Source organism: Cyrtonyx montezumae, unplaced genomic scaffold (genome assembly GCF_038088225.1).
Source record: "Cyrtonyx montezumae isolate F1298 unplaced genomic scaffold, pur_monq_1.0 scaffold_0, whole genome shotgun sequence".
NCBI lineage: Eukaryota > Metazoa > Chordata > Aves > Galliformes > Odontophoridae > Cyrtonyx > Cyrtonyx montezumae.
The window spans coordinates 52,354,050-52,369,173 of NW_027071824.1; the positions used below are offsets into that span (position 1 = coordinate 52,354,050).

Genomic DNA, 15,124 nt, shown 5'->3' on the forward strand with positions numbered 1-15,124 from the left:
GTCATTCTTGGCAGGGCTGTTCTCACAGAGTTGTCCCAGCCTCTCTACAAATCTGGGATTCTCCTGACCCAAGTGCAAAGCCCTGTACTTTGCTTTGTTGAATCTCATTAGATTAACATGGGCCTACCTTCTGAGTTTATGAAGATTTCTCTGGGTGGCATTCCTTTCTTCTGCTGTATTAACTGCAGTATTCAGCTTGATGTGCTGAGAGTGCACTTGATCCCATCCTCTGTGTCACTGATGATGTTAAAGAGTACTGGTCCAAAGACAGACTGCTGGAGAAGATCACTTGTCACTAGCCCTTTACCTGGGTGGAGCTGTTGATCGTAACCATCTGGCTGTGACCTTCTAACCAGTTCCTTATCCACTGAATAGTCCACCCTTAACATCTATATCTCTGTTTTAGAGAGAAGGGTGTGGTGGGGATCCATGTCAAGGGACTTGGGGAAGTCCAGGTAGGTGACAAAAGTTGCCTTCCCTTTATCCACTGATGCCATCACTTATAGAAGGCTACTAGACTGGTCAGGCATGACCTTCCCTTGCTGAGGCTGTGCTTCCAGGAGGATCTGTTCCATAATCTTCCCAGGCACAATGTCGAGGCTTACTGTCTTGTAGTTCCATGGATCCTCCTTCCTTTCTTATAAATGGGAGTGATGTTTTCCTTTTTGTCACTTAATGTAATATAGAAAGTATTAAAGATTGTTCCAGTGTTGTGGACCTAAAGCCACAGCCCTGCTTATGATAGGCAGTCAACAGATATTTGGCTTCATTAAGCTTGGAAGAAGAATACGTCTTCACTTGGTATGAGAAGCCTCAATCTAGCTTAAACTATTATATATATATGATTATACCATTTTACAGAGAAAGAAACATTGATATAACCCATAATAGGTCTTTTAGGTCCTATAGCTGAAGATTAAGGTGGCTCTGATCTGCAACTGCCATTATGAGTCATACAAATGTGCTATATGATGTGATCCCTTCCCTGAACATTAAGAGGAGGGGGAGGCTAGCATTGTGCTTGTGTGACCAATGGTGAAATGCAGGTTATGAACTTCTGAACTTGAGTTTGCAAGCAACATTGCTGAATTAATCTTTCTCCCCAAATGCTTCTATGGCTAGAGAAACCTTAGTTCTCTGAAACATGATATGGTAGTTACCTATCAGATGCTCTTGAAAACCAATTCAAGGATGCACTAGTATCAATCTGATCCAGCGTTCTGTGCTCTTCTTAACAGTGCATGTTCTAAACAACTTGAGTGCATGTTGGCTTAGAGTTGGTTCTGCTGCTTTTTCCTTCTTATATATAAAACATACTGTGTTCTATCACTATGTTGAGAACACGCTACAAACATACAAAGTTATTAGTTTTCTTTAAAAAAGACTGTTAATCTCATTTTAAACTTCTGTTCTGTCATTTGTATAGAATTCTGGATGTGAAAGCTTGAGCTGACAAAACATTGGTGGGCTGACTGGGTTATGTGTAGTATCAGTGAACACTTGTCTTTAAGCATTCTATTTTGTGGCTGCAATAAAACAAGAGTTAATTTCTCAATTTATCAGCAGAGATTATCTGGATGCTCACAACCAAATGCAATCTTTATTTCTGGATTTTGGAATGGGAAGGAAACATACTAGATACTTGTGGGACAGCTCTGGATTTCAAGTGGGATGTGTAAGTTTTGATGCCTGATTCCATGGGTAGGACTGTGGGATAGAATCAGGGCAGTCTTCGTAAGTATGAAGGGGGCAAAAATCAGTTGTGTCAAACTTCTTTGTCTAGCTTTTCAAGTAGTTTTAATAAATGCAAGGCAATCAATTTTAAAATTCCTTCATTGCTGAATCGCACTTAAAAGCTGAGTTACTCTTGAAAATGGGGAAAGAAGCATTAAAGGTATATGAAGTTTTATTATTAAGATAGATAATCAGGTGTTCTTTTTCTTAAACATGCTTTTCTGTGAGAAGTTTCTTTCTGAAATCAAAGTAGGTGTTCTGTCAGATCCCTAGAAGATGCTGTTAAGCTCTTTATCATCTACTGCAGGAAAAAAAGATCTAAGCTGTAGAGGGAAAAGCTGCATATGTGATGTCAATAGATTCTTGTATTTCTGAAGTGTAGTGAGGACTTCGGAGTTGTTACAACCTCTGAAGTTGACAGGATCTGGGATTCAGTGGACATATGCACTGGCTTTTAGGATTTCTCCTGGGTGTCTATGCTTTGAAGCTAGTTAGTTCTAGCGTAGCATGATTCTGCTGTCGTGCAATCTGCGGAGCAACAGTGAGATTAGCTGTGCCTAAACAACAGAGGTATGGGCATGATTCCCAGCTTGAGAGTCTGCTGTGCAGGTGGGCTGAGTCCTGCAGATAAGATGATAGGGACATTCACCCATTGCTTTGTCAGCTTAGCAGTTGGGTTGAAAACCAGCACACTCCGTTGCGTTCTATAGGCTGGGTCATCTAGGGCCTGAGACTGGGTAGTGTACTGCAGCATGCAGCTGCCTCAAGTCTTAGATGCAGTTCATGTTAATAAACATGAGCTGCACAGCATGAGTCTTGTTGAAATGAGTGTTTTGTCATGGGTTCTGAACACCAGTGGCCTCAACCTTTTTAACAGAAAAACTGCATTGTCACAAAGGTGGGAAATAACAAAAGATTGTCTGCCATCTTCAGTCTAATTTAGCATAAAGCAGGAAATAGTTAAAGACTATAGTAAGTGCAGTAAGAACTCTGAAATGTTCGCTCTTTTTTTTTCTTTTTAAAGATAATTTCACCATGCCCTATGGTAAATGCATTCCCAAACACTTCATGGTGGTTCATAAAGAAGGTGTTCCTAAGTCCTGTAGTCCATACTTCGTCTTACCTGGCTCATTGGAAAACTAGTCTTGTACATGTAATGGTCCTGTTACCTTGGAAAGAATGGAACATGAGACTGCTCAGACTTAAGAGAGATGAGGTGGAAAAACTTGTACATTTCCAGTTGTCATTTTAATGTGCACATTCTTCAGTTCCTCGTTGCCTTATAAACACTGTGTTTCATTTCTCTTCTCCTTTTGCCAGCTTGTCCTGTGCACTGGAGTTATTTACCTTTTTCTTTGGTTTGATAACACAACTGGACACCTTAATAAAAGAATCTTTTTAGTTGAAGTGGTGTTTTTGTACTCATCACCCATTAGGAGCTGCACAACTCACAGGTAAAACTGAAAACTGGAAAACTTGCACAAGGTTTGACATCTGGGCTGTTCAGAAGTATGTCCCAGAAAAAGCTCTATGTCAGATCCTTGAGAAAGAAATGTTAGAAACCTTGCAGTAAGTGTATATGTGGATTGCAGAAATCAGCTCTGTGCAAGACTTGGAAGTCCCTTTGGCTGAAGGTAGCATCACCTGTAGCTGAGTTATTCCCTTAATGTTTGTCTCACCTGTTCTTTAAAACCTCTGATGGTGGAGACCCTGCAGCACCTAAGGCAATATATTTTAGTAGAGATGATTTTTGTTTCCTGTTACATAGAATACAGTGGAAGAAACTAATCTAGAAACAAAAGAAGTGTTATAAGGACAGTGGGAAGTAAATTCAATATATTTTTATTCTTTGTAAATACAATGAGTACAACTTTTTAACTTCACAAATCAGTTAATCCACTTTGTACAGGAAAAGTTTTACTCATTCTATGATAGTCCAAGTGCTGATTTTTCTCAGTGCTAGTTTCTAATAACAAATCAAATTTTGAAAAGTACAGCAGCTATCTTTAATTTTTTTTCTACGTGTTTCATACATCAAATAAGCAGCTTATAACATTTTTTGTGTGTAAGAGGGTGTAGGTGAACAAGGCTTTGTAATTAGAACCTGGAGTTTTCTAAAAAGGCGTTGAAGACTTTTGAAAGTTGTTAGCATCGTTCCAGACAACCACCTTTATTTCCTTGAAATGAAATTATTTCCGTTGGTGTCTTTGCAGTCATTTCACTTCTCTGCACATCTCACTGACAAAGAGTTTGGCCACCGTTGCCTTTGGTTTCAGCAGTGTGCCAACGGGACAGCCAGCAGGTCACTGAAGCAGTCATCTCCATTGGATTTGGTTTTGCTGTTTTTGTCTTCCTTTCTTGACTCGCACTCTTTGCCGGGGGCTGTGTGGATGGGTGCTTGTGTGTAAGAAGGAGGGAAGGGTCGGGGAGTTGTATAAAGCTCTTCTGTCATGAGATGTTAATTCTGGTGACATCTGCATCACAGATCACCAGTTTATTTTGCAGGAAGAATGGAATTGCTGTCATAAGCTACTTTTTAATCAGTTCTGAAGGCCACTTCATGATGTATTACTGCAGAAGCAATGTTTTGGTAACCTGGTCTTAAATGTTGCCTATCGTATTAAAACATTTTCCCAACGTAGGCTACTTTTAAAACAGTTCTGAAGGCCACCACATCTCACGTTACAACAGAAGCCAAGTTTGGTCACCCAGTTCCAAATACTGAACAAAACTAAAGTACCTTCTTTCACATTTCGTCTCAGATCTGCCAGTTCAATGAGAAAATAGCGCAGTCTTTGTTAGCTATGACTGGCATCTGAATTGCCTCCATCCTGTAGTAACAGGAAAAGCAGCCAAATTCCAACCACTTTCACTTTTTCTGTAGAACAAAGCATTCTCTCCATGATCTAAATCGCTCTGTTCAGAGCAGCAGAATCATATCTACTGGGGTATTTTTTATTTTTATTTTTTGTCAATGAGTTTAAAGGCTAAACATTCCCAGGTTTATGCTTCCTGTAGATTTTTGTTAGTTGAGGCTTATTCTCCACAGATAAAAGTTCTTCTCAAACTGTCCATCCTGATCATTTGTTTTAAGGAAATTTATATGTCACTGGATTTGTACATATCTGAAAGCAGTCTTGTGATTGGTACATTCCCAATGGTCTTTTTGAAAAACACTTCTTCTATCGTAGATGGACTAATAGAACGTAAAGCTGGTAGAAGCAATAGAAGTTTTCCAAAACGACAGGGTTGTGTAGGGTACCTGGGAGGGAGAGAGGAAAAAAAATGTTAGTGAAGTTTTCAGATGTTTCTCTGAAGAAATTCTTTTATATTATAGAGAAGACCAGTATTCAGTGAACTGTACAAATGGGTGCTACCTATACTAAACTCCTGGTTTGTACTCACCTGAGCAAGAAGGTTGACCCCAAGGAAAACTCTCTTAATGGAGGTTAGCAGAGTATACACCGAGGTCCCTGAGTTTTGATTAGCTCCCTTGTTTATTCCCTCAGAGTAGTAGCAATACAGAGACAGGATCTGCTCTGGCTTGTCCCTTAGACAACAACTATGTTCTTGATGCAGTTCAGGGAAGAGCTTGACCTATAATAAATACCCTGTCATTTAAAATGCAATTTAAACTTAGCTGGATTGTCATGGTAATCATTTTGCCTCCTTCTGATTGCCTTACACGTTTAATAACAATTGACATTTGGAAAGATTTTTTTTTATTAAAGAACCTGTGTTTTGTCCCCAGGTAATGTATTTGCATAATAGGATATTTTCCATTCTTTCTCACAGCTTTTGAAGCCAGTATAACACAGGATATGTATTCTACTTGTGCTTACACTGACTTTGCACTAGTGTGATTGTGAGGCCTCTGCTTAGGCGGTGTTTCCCTATAAGCAGGAATAGGTCCATGAAGAAATGTTTCACTTCTCCAGACCACCCTCCCCTGCACTCTGCTGAGTGCAATTGACCCCACTGTACTCTTAACACTGTCAGGAAGCTCAAAGCTGAGGGTAAAACACAAGGAGAAAGCCATTGCAGTCAGTGCAACAATTCTGATAGCAGAGCCAAGATTTATCCCCTTTCTAGGGAAGCTGCAGAAGCTTTGATACCCTGATCTGGGAGGATGAGGTTGTTGAGCTTTGGTCATTTGCTACTCACAATATAGGGAGCTTTTCACTGCAGTGTTTGCAGCATTTGGTTCTTCAAGAAAAGTAACCTTTATGGAAAATTCTCTTTAGCTTAATATTTCCTACAGTGCAAAAATGGGATGGAGATGTCACCGTGCCTGGAATGGAAACAGTGGCAATGTGACAGTAGCTTTCCCTGACTTTTCTCTCCAACAAGCCCTGGCTCACTCAGTCTCCAGGGAGCACTCTCCATGAGAAAGGCCTTCTGTAAGAAAAGGAACAGGTTGCTGAGCAGTGGTGATTCTTTTTGCTGTGAACTGGCCAGAACTGGCCAGAATTTGTGTTTTTGTACCCATCTCCAGGGCAGGACATTGCCTTTGGGCTAAACAGAAGTGCTTCAAAGAATGCTGCCAACTTAACATGGAGTTGACTTTAGCTAGGCAGAACAGTTTTAGAAACAAAAACAGCACAAAAGAGCCTCTTCCAACACTCTCACTGTGCTGCTCTCGTGGATCTCCACAGCATGGGCTATGATATGGACTTTACAGGACCTGCTGCAGCTCTCCCCGGGCATCCTGACCCAGCCAGGGAAGCTGGTGCAGAGGATGCTGGGTGTACTCTTTTGGTTTCTCCCCTGTCCCTCCACTGCACAATTCCATGGCAGGAGGCTGCTCACCCCTTCAGCCATGTGTTACATTGGGAATTTGCATTTTGTATAGCATATGTAACCCATTCCTGAGTTTAGCCCTGTACAATTTGTGGGATCCCAGCTACATCTCGTACAGCACCTTTTAAGATTTCTGTGCCCTTTGGGGCCTATATTGGGTGATACAGGTGATTTTTTTTCTTTTGAAACTGATTCTCGTCACTCTGTTCTGGCACCAAAATGGGTTTCTCAAGTTTGGTTTTCTTTCAGTTTATCCTGAAAGATAAACTGAAGCTTCTTTATTTCTTAATTTCTGTCGGCAAAATGGGGGAAATGACATGAGGAAGTGTTCTGGAGATCCTGGGTGAAAAGCCCTTACACTGCCGTGGGGCATGGTATTGAATGTCACTATCAGCATTACTTAATAGAATAAAAGGTGGAGGAAATCTAGCCTTTGAGAATGCAAAAGACCCCACAGCAGTATCACTTCTCAGAGGAAAATCTCCCCTTTCACCGTTTTCCATTTGTCTGAGTAGATGCCATCCTCCTCATTTCCTCAGCAAATGGCTAATTCCAGGAGACTGGCTGCCACTTTATACATGCTATGAAAACCCAGCCCCCACAGCCATCAGAGGTAACGTCCCCTCTGCCACAGTGGGAGCCGGACTATACCCCTGCAGCTGTGGGAAGGACTTGGAGAAGCTGACCTGGTGTGGATGTAGCTGTTCAGGGTGAGCTGGGCCTCATCCTGGAGGGCGGCGATGGCAGCGGCATTCCGGAAGCTCCTCAGCTCGGACCCGCTGTGTGTCGGCACTGGAAAGCAGATGGTTACAGCTCAATGAGGTCAGGACACATCAGCTGATAGTATTATACGTGAACATTAAGCAGTCTCATTAGTTCCCCAGCACTCCGCTGCCGGCCTTTCAAAGCTCAGCACTGACCATTGAAATTCCACATCAGGAAACAATTGGGCGATGCAGTGCTACATGTGGTTGAAAACATCTTTTTCGCTTTTACATGGCAACTTCAGAGCTATCAGCCTGGATAAGTGTGAGGTGACTTCTGCTTACCAGCTTTGAAAGTGACGATGCATTTGAGACAGGCAAATTCAGTAGCATCTAGCCGGAGTTGTCTAAATCTAGCCACAACCTCCTGTAAAGCCTGTATTTCTGAAATGATTTTATTCAGCTTCTGAGAATCTGTATTGTCACCGTTCATGCCTGAAACAGAAACAGATGAAATAAATCATATTAAATGCATTTGCTTTATTTTCTATCAATTTCTGACAAAATCCTGCGTATCAATATCCATTCTATTGTCACACTTGTCTATCTGGTTCCATGTAAACTGACTATATTGTATGAAAGTTAATATAAAATCTTCTCTTGGATGATAACAAACACAGTAATTTGCATTTAAATGACAATGCAAGCAGTCATGAATACAACAAAACAACATTATTTGCATTTAAATATAGATTTATAAATGACAGGTATGCTCTATTGTTCAGTAGGAATTTGTTATTCTTTACATGTTGTTCTTTTTTCAGTAATGTATTTTTATGGTAATTTTTGTAACAAAGTCATTAAATTGTGCAATTCTTACCAGATACAGCCAGTAGAGTGTTAGCATCAACTGGAATGGCCCATTGTGCTATTCCTAGAACAAACAGTTCTCTCCAAGCATCTTCCAAAAGCATCAGCTGTCATACAATAGATGTACAATATAACATAGTGTATAATTTATAGATTTACAAACAATTTAAATATGTAAATTTCTGTTATTTTAAAAACTGCTTTAAATGCTTGTCATGGTATTTTCCCCATGGAATTTGTTAGCTCTTCTCTTTAGCTTTTAGAGGTGTCTGAAAATAAGACTATCTGTTGTAGACAATCACTTGGTGTTGGCTTCCTGTGCACTGTGTTGTAGATCAAAAGGGAAGAGAAGGGAGAGTGAGAAGTCCTGCCCTCGAGAGCTCACACATGATTTGAGCACTTGCCTGTGTTTTTCAGCACAACTCCTAGCAGCATGGGTTTTCTCCCACTCTTTGGGTGCACACGGAACTGTCCTAGGACAGTTGGAAGAGTGCTTTCCCCCTGCTCTCTAGGGGTCTTCAACTCTTCCTAACAGCCATGCACAGAGCAGTGGGCTCTGAGCTCAGCATCCGAGTATCTATGCTGTCAGCATTGCTACTTCCCTGTAATTTTTGTGCATTCCCTGGCTTCTGGCTTTACAAAAGATGTGCTTTTCTCTGTTTGGAGGCAATGCCATCTATTTCCGTGGAGAGGCACTAGTGCATCTGAGGAGTGTGACTGCTGATGTGACTCCTGATAATGCATATGGCAAAGCCAGAATAGGCATACTTTGTACTGAGAGCATCTTGGGGTTGTTGGCACAGATCCACTCCTAGGAGGGGTTTGGAGGGCCCCAGTTCAACTGAAATTCATTACCTCCCTGACCCAGCCTAAAGGACATGCTGAGGTACATACAAATTGCTGGGACCTCATGTCTCTCTATATGGTGAGGAGAGATGTGGAGGGTGAGACTGTAGTGGACTCAGGAGGGGTCATCTGAAGGCTCCATGCAGTGAAAGCAGATTTCACTGAACATGTGGCATTGAAAGAGCAAACTACAGTAGTACTGCTGTGGTCCCTGAAAACATCAGCAGCATTTTAGGGAGATAGAAAGGAAGGCATATTAGGTCTAGAAAATTCTGAGAAAGGAATACCTCATACCAAATGAATGTTTTCCTTGGAATCGGATATATGGTAATAGATAATACAGAAAGCAGGCACTAAAAATGAATCTCTTATCTATGTGCCCTTACAGCACTGAGGGTTTTAAAGCACCCTGCTCTGATCAGAATGAGAAAAAGAGCTCTCAGGATCTTGCCACTACAGTCTTAAGACTTCCATGTGCTGTGTGCTTTGTAGAACTTCTACATAACTTTGGTAAGGAAACTGTGACTGAAAAACGTGTTGTCTCTGTTTCCATAAAATTTGTTTGAAATAATTTCATAGGCAACACTAGAAGCTGCTAAGATCATTGTACGTGGGGGGAGTCTAGGTACAGCACCTATCTTGGCTCCAGTCAAAGCAGCAGAACCTGCCCATGAGTCTTGGAAATGCTGCAGCCTGCCTGCCCGTCCCCTCCTCCAGGTAATCCCTATGGGTATCCAGGTTTCTGTATGACATAGGAAATGATTTGCCAGCCTTTCATTTATTTTTGTAATACGTTTTTTGTCATTCATTCATGCAGATACAATGGTAGTGAATGGTTGTTCCTGGAAGATATCAATTTCATATGTTCTTTCCCACTGAGCATTTAAAGTCAGAAGACTTCAGAAATAAGAGACTACTCCAATAGCTGAAGCATTCTTCATGCCTATGCATAAGTCTGCAAAACCTTCAATTAAAGTAATTCATGCTGAAGTCATACTCTGTCCTTCAAAGAAACAAGAAATGCCGGGCTTTCTAAATGACCTGTTTTTGCTTCTTAATCCATCTCGTCCTGCTAGCATGTCATTTTCTTGTTTTTTATTGCTTTGGGCCAACCTGTCTCGTGGAGCAGCTGGGCAGGCATGTGGGCCAGCAAGCTCGGAGCATGGTGTTTTGATTGTGTGGCTCCACAATGTTGGTTTGATGGATTCTGAAGAGGTGGGGAAGTGGCAGTCTCTGTTTCAGCGAGGGGAGTGGCACGGCCATCACAGGCCTGTGTCTGGACAATAAATCGGCTTCTGCTTGTTTCCTTGCCTTCAAAATGAGACTGTTCCAGAGTCCCATAGTCACAGGGTTGTTCCCTTTTCAGAAGAGCACGAAGCAAAAGCAAATCCAGGAAAAGGTTTGAGATTCTACTCAAGCAGATGTCAGAGATACAAAAAGAGAAAATCAGACATTTACAGCTGGGCCATTGTCAATTAACTACTGCAATGGCACTATTATAAAAATCAACAGTCTGATTATTTGTGAAATAAGGTGATTAAAATCAAGGTTATTTCTTCTCTGGATTTCTTGAACACGACAGGGGAACCATGTGGCAAAACGCCCACATTGAGGCCTTAGGGCTGAGCAGCTCGGAGTTTTGAGGAAGATGATTTGCAATGAGGTGCAGCAAGTGGGGATGAAGTTAAAGAATGGCTGGGATTTTTATACGTAGTTCGCCCATGTTAGCCCTGAAGGTGAAGCAATAACAGGTACCTGTGGCAGAAAAGCAGGCCTTGCTGTTTGAGGTGTGCCTAGTCACATGCAATGGAGACTTCAGTTGCACCCAGGTCCTGGTACCTTCTCCCTCGCACACAAGCTGAGATAGCCTTTTGGGAAATGAGTCCATATTGTGTCATATGAAGCTTCCACCTAAGGAGCTTCCAGTGAACGTTGTTGGTTGCTGCAGACATTGCTGGTCTGGAGATGGGCCCAGCACCTTCCTGCACCCTATGGCTGTACTGACACAGTGTGCTTGCTGCATCTCCTTGGTAGTGGGGCCCATTCCTTCAGCTGCCTCATATGACAGACCTGATGCCTCACGACAACAGTAGAAACCAGCATACTGCAGTGAGACTGCTGCCTTCCTAAGGGTGGTTGCTTAAGGCCTGTGCAGCCTCCTGGGCCCTGCCCATCCCTCCCCTCACGCACTCAGTCCCTAACAGCATCATAGTTGCAGCCGGGTCCTCATTAGTCTGCCATCATGACAGAGGTTTTCAGATCTGGTGCTATAAAAGAGACTTTGTGATAGACCTTAGCTTTATGACACATTGTCATGGCCTACTGTTCAGCATAAAACACTGCCTTCCCTAAGAAGCTCAGTTCAAAACCTATATTTGCATATTTACTGAACTGTTGCAACATGCATCAGTGGAAAGTAACTAGTTCCCCAGATGTCTGATACATGCAACATCTATAGAAGGGCACTTCCAGCAACCATTCTGTGAAATTAGCTCAACCATATCGAAGTATTAGGCACTTTTATGATTGGAGTTTTGCATAGATTTCTCCCCTTCCATTTTATAATTATCTGATTACTTTTATAGAATTAGTACGTTATACAAAGCACACAGCGTCCTCATCAGGAATCAAGTCATTAAGAAATTGCTTCATCTCGAATGGTTCACATGTGATTTACTTGAAGCAAAGACAAATTGTCATAGAGGAAAACAAGACAGATCAGGGAAGATTGTAATTAATGGTGAAAAAATATTGGGGGCTGGCCAAATAACAGAAAACAACAGGAACAAGAAAAAAATGTTGGCTGTGTGAATGAAGGGAGAGGAGAGGAGAGGAGAGGAGAGGAGAGGAGAGGAGAGGAGAGGAGAGGAGAGGAGAGGAGAGGAGAGGAGAGGAGAGGAGAGGAGAGGAGAGGAGAGGAGAGGAGAGGAGAGGAGAGGAGAGGAGAGGAGAGGAGAGGAGAGGAGAGGAGAGGAGAGGAGAGGAGAGGAGAGGAGAGGAGAGGAGAGGAGAGGAGAGGAGAGGAGAGGAGAGGAGAGGAGAGGAGAGGAGAGGAGAGGAGAGGAGAGGAGGAGAGGGGAATGATCTTCAGAATCCTTCTGGGCTGTATGTTTAACTAAGTGCACCTTATTCTGAAATAGCAATATAAGATACCACTCCCCATTTCTTTGAGGAAAAAAGAATTGAGCCATAGGCAATTTCTAAATTACTGCCTTTTTTTTTTTTTTTTTTTTTTTAGAGACAGAGCTCTGAGCTTTAGAGCTGCTTAGGTCCATGATAGATCTAAAGGATTATGTGTGAAGCACTCTGAGTTCCTTTATCAGACAGGCCACACTGATTCACTCCCTCTGTAGGAGCCTTACCTGGTCTTGTAAGGACAGGGTGGAGAAGGCTGGGACACTCTTGGCCCACTTGATGCTCATGAACAGAAGTCTGGCTGCTGACTCACAGACTGATTCGGTGGCCACCTCGTAGAGATACATGGGGGTACCATTGACTTCATGTGGGTACTAATGTCAGAAAGAAAATAAAATGACTTCACACAGTGTCACCACAGCAGCCTGCCCTTCCATACAGCTGCTGCTCAGTGAACTGTGCTTATGCCCAGCACACAGCATGCACTCTCCTGTTCCACAACCAGATGGCATTGCTTTCAGCAGGCCCACTCTTTGCTGCTGTCTGTGTGCATGAAATGCACTACAGGAACAACTCATTGAAGGATGTTGAAGGGAGAACAAAACTGTTACATCAAGGAAAACATTACTAAAATGTGGTGTCATCCTTCACACCACTGCACAAAGGCACACCTATGGTGGAAGAGTCACAAGGATACAGATTTGAGTTTCTATTTTGTAGCGTGTGCTTGGAAGGCTCCTCTGTCAATCCAGCCTTATACAGCAGAGCAGGGAGCACTTGTTTACCCTTAACCCTTTGTCCAAATCCCTGACTGCAAGAGGATGTAAGCAGATGTACAGAGATAACCACATCTAACTGTAGGACTGGAGTGGGGCGATGTTTCCAAGCATGTGCTATGTTTTCTTACAGATTTGATATAAATATATATAAATATATAAAACTATTTGTGAGGATCATGTTCATGATGCCAGGCTACCAACTCTGAAAGTGTAGAACTACTAACTGCTTTTCTGTCTAATTTCATAAGTGCTGTAAATAAGAAATGCCATTGCAATTAGATTAAAGAAAAAGTTTGTTTAGTGGCAGTGGAGCTGAGGGCATGGCAGCACATCCAATGGGCTGCTCAGAAAATGTCACAGCCAAGAGGCACAGAGCCAGCTTAGTCATGTTGGTATGGACAAGCTACATGCTTTGGTCAGCACAGGGAGCACTTTCTGGACTACATCCCTGTAGAGTTGAGTGTTTTGCTGAAGAAATTTCAGTCACTGCAGCTCACTCAGTTAAAAATCGACTTGTGGATATGCTCTGGGCAGGAAGGGCAGGTTATAAGCTGATCCTTCTGCACCTATTTCTTGCAAAGGACACCCCACCCTTTGCACAGAACATGGGGGACATCACAGTGGAGAATCTACCACAATCCATACCACCTCAAACCTTGCTGTTTCCCACATCCACCCTGTTGGCCCACCCCAGCAATAGGCTCTGAAGTACCGCCAGTGTCTTTGAGCTGACCTTTGGGGTGGGCTGTGCCAGGCCGACCAGGGCCTGCCTCTCAGGGGTGCTGGCAACAGCAGCCAGCTCCAGGCCGTGGGGCTCCAGCTGGGAGACAGCAGTGAAGAAAGCGGGTGCTGGCAGGGCAGTGGTGGGAAAGTGTGGGGCACCACTGCTCTCCTCCTTGTGTCCACGGAAATAGAGGGCCACCTGCTTCCGTATTGTTGATGTACGTGGGCCCCGCTCATGTTGCACAGCTATGGGACATCAACGAGAAATGATGACCTTCATTGGCTGCAGGATAAGTGGCTGAGGGAAGTGGGGGGAAGGGGAAAGGGAAAAAAAGGGGAAAAGGAAAAAAAAGGAAAAAGGGGGAAAAGGGGAAGAAAAAGGAAAAGGGAAAGGGAAATGGAAGGGAAAAATGTGAAGGGAAAAATGTAAAGGGAAGGGAAGGGAAGGGAAGGGAAGGGAAGGGAAGGGAAGGGAAGGGAAGGGAAGGGAAGGGAAGGGAAGGAAGGGAAGGGAAGGGAAGGGAAGGGAAGGGAAGGGAAGGGAAGGGAAGGGAAGGGAAGGGAAGGAAGGGAAGGGAAGGGAAGGGAAGGGAAGGGAAGGGAAGGGAAGGGAAGGGAAGGGAAGGGAAGGGAAGGAAGGGAAGGGAAGGGAAGGGAAGGAAAAAGGAAAAGGAAAAAGGAAAAGGAAAAGGGGAAAGGAATGAGAACAGTGAGGAACTGGGAGTGGATGGGTAAACTGCACAGCCCTTGGCTGTGAGCAGTGAGCATACCGTCTTTGTTCATATTGACTTCCAAGCATTTCTTCAGCCGCAGGCCCGGCACTGGTTCCTGTGCGTCTTGTCCACCGGACAGCCCCCCCTGCAACAAACGCAGAGAGCCGTCGGGGCGGGGGGTGCTCAGCCCTGGCCCCCCGCCCTCCTCCTTCCCTTTTTTAACAGGGCCGGGCCGCCTTCAGCACCCGAGACAGCGACGGCGGCGGCGGTCTAGGTGCGCCAGGAACCCCGGGGGGGCTGGAGCAGCGCTGGGGATGGGTATGGGTGGGAAGTAGAGAGGCAGTGAGCGCTTTGTGGCTTTGTTTTATTCCGTTTCATTATATATCTGTTTGTTTGTTTGTTTGTTTGTTTGTTTGTTTACACACCGCCTCGGCCTTAGTTGGCAGAGGGGGCGATGGGCCGTGGGGGCAGCTCGCCGCGTACCTGATTTCCCGACTTGCAGACGTAGGTCCTGTTCCTCCCTGATGCTCCGCTTGAAGAAACCTGAGCAGCCATCGCAGGCGTACACCCCGTAGTGCTTGCCGGAGCTGCGGTCCCCGCACACTTTGCAGGGGATGTCCAAAATGCGACCTGAAAGCAGAGATGGGAGGGAGAGAGAGCAGCGCTGAGTGGCCTGACCTCCGCGGGGATTAGCACCGGAGCCGCGCTACAAGCAAATAATGAAGTGATTTTATAGCCAACTTTCTTTTCCTTGAGCAAGTGTCAGTTTTCGACAATGAGCATTATTCATGCACCGCTACGTTTATTTGGGTCTCCTATA

At 43.8% G+C, this 15,124-nt stretch overlaps 1 protein-coding gene across 1 annotated transcript in view; it reads right to left on the reverse strand.

The window, feature by feature from the left end:
• Positions 1-4,269: 4,269 nt before the first annotated feature.
• Positions 4,270-15,124, reverse strand: part of NR2E1 (nuclear receptor subfamily 2 group E member 1) — an 11,576-nt gene continuing 721 nt past the window's right edge. The window contains 9 exon segments of the mRNA XM_065736039.1: positions 4,270-4,996; positions 7,221-7,326; positions 7,584-7,733; positions 8,119-8,215; positions 12,317-12,463; positions 13,602-13,837; positions 14,362-14,400; positions 14,403-14,449; positions 14,788-14,934. Coding sequence (XP_065592111.1) covers positions 4,834-4,996; positions 7,221-7,326; positions 7,584-7,733; positions 8,119-8,215; positions 12,317-12,463; positions 13,602-13,837; positions 14,362-14,400; positions 14,403-14,449; positions 14,788-14,934 — 1,132 coding nt within the window. The 3' untranslated portion in view covers positions 4,270-4,833.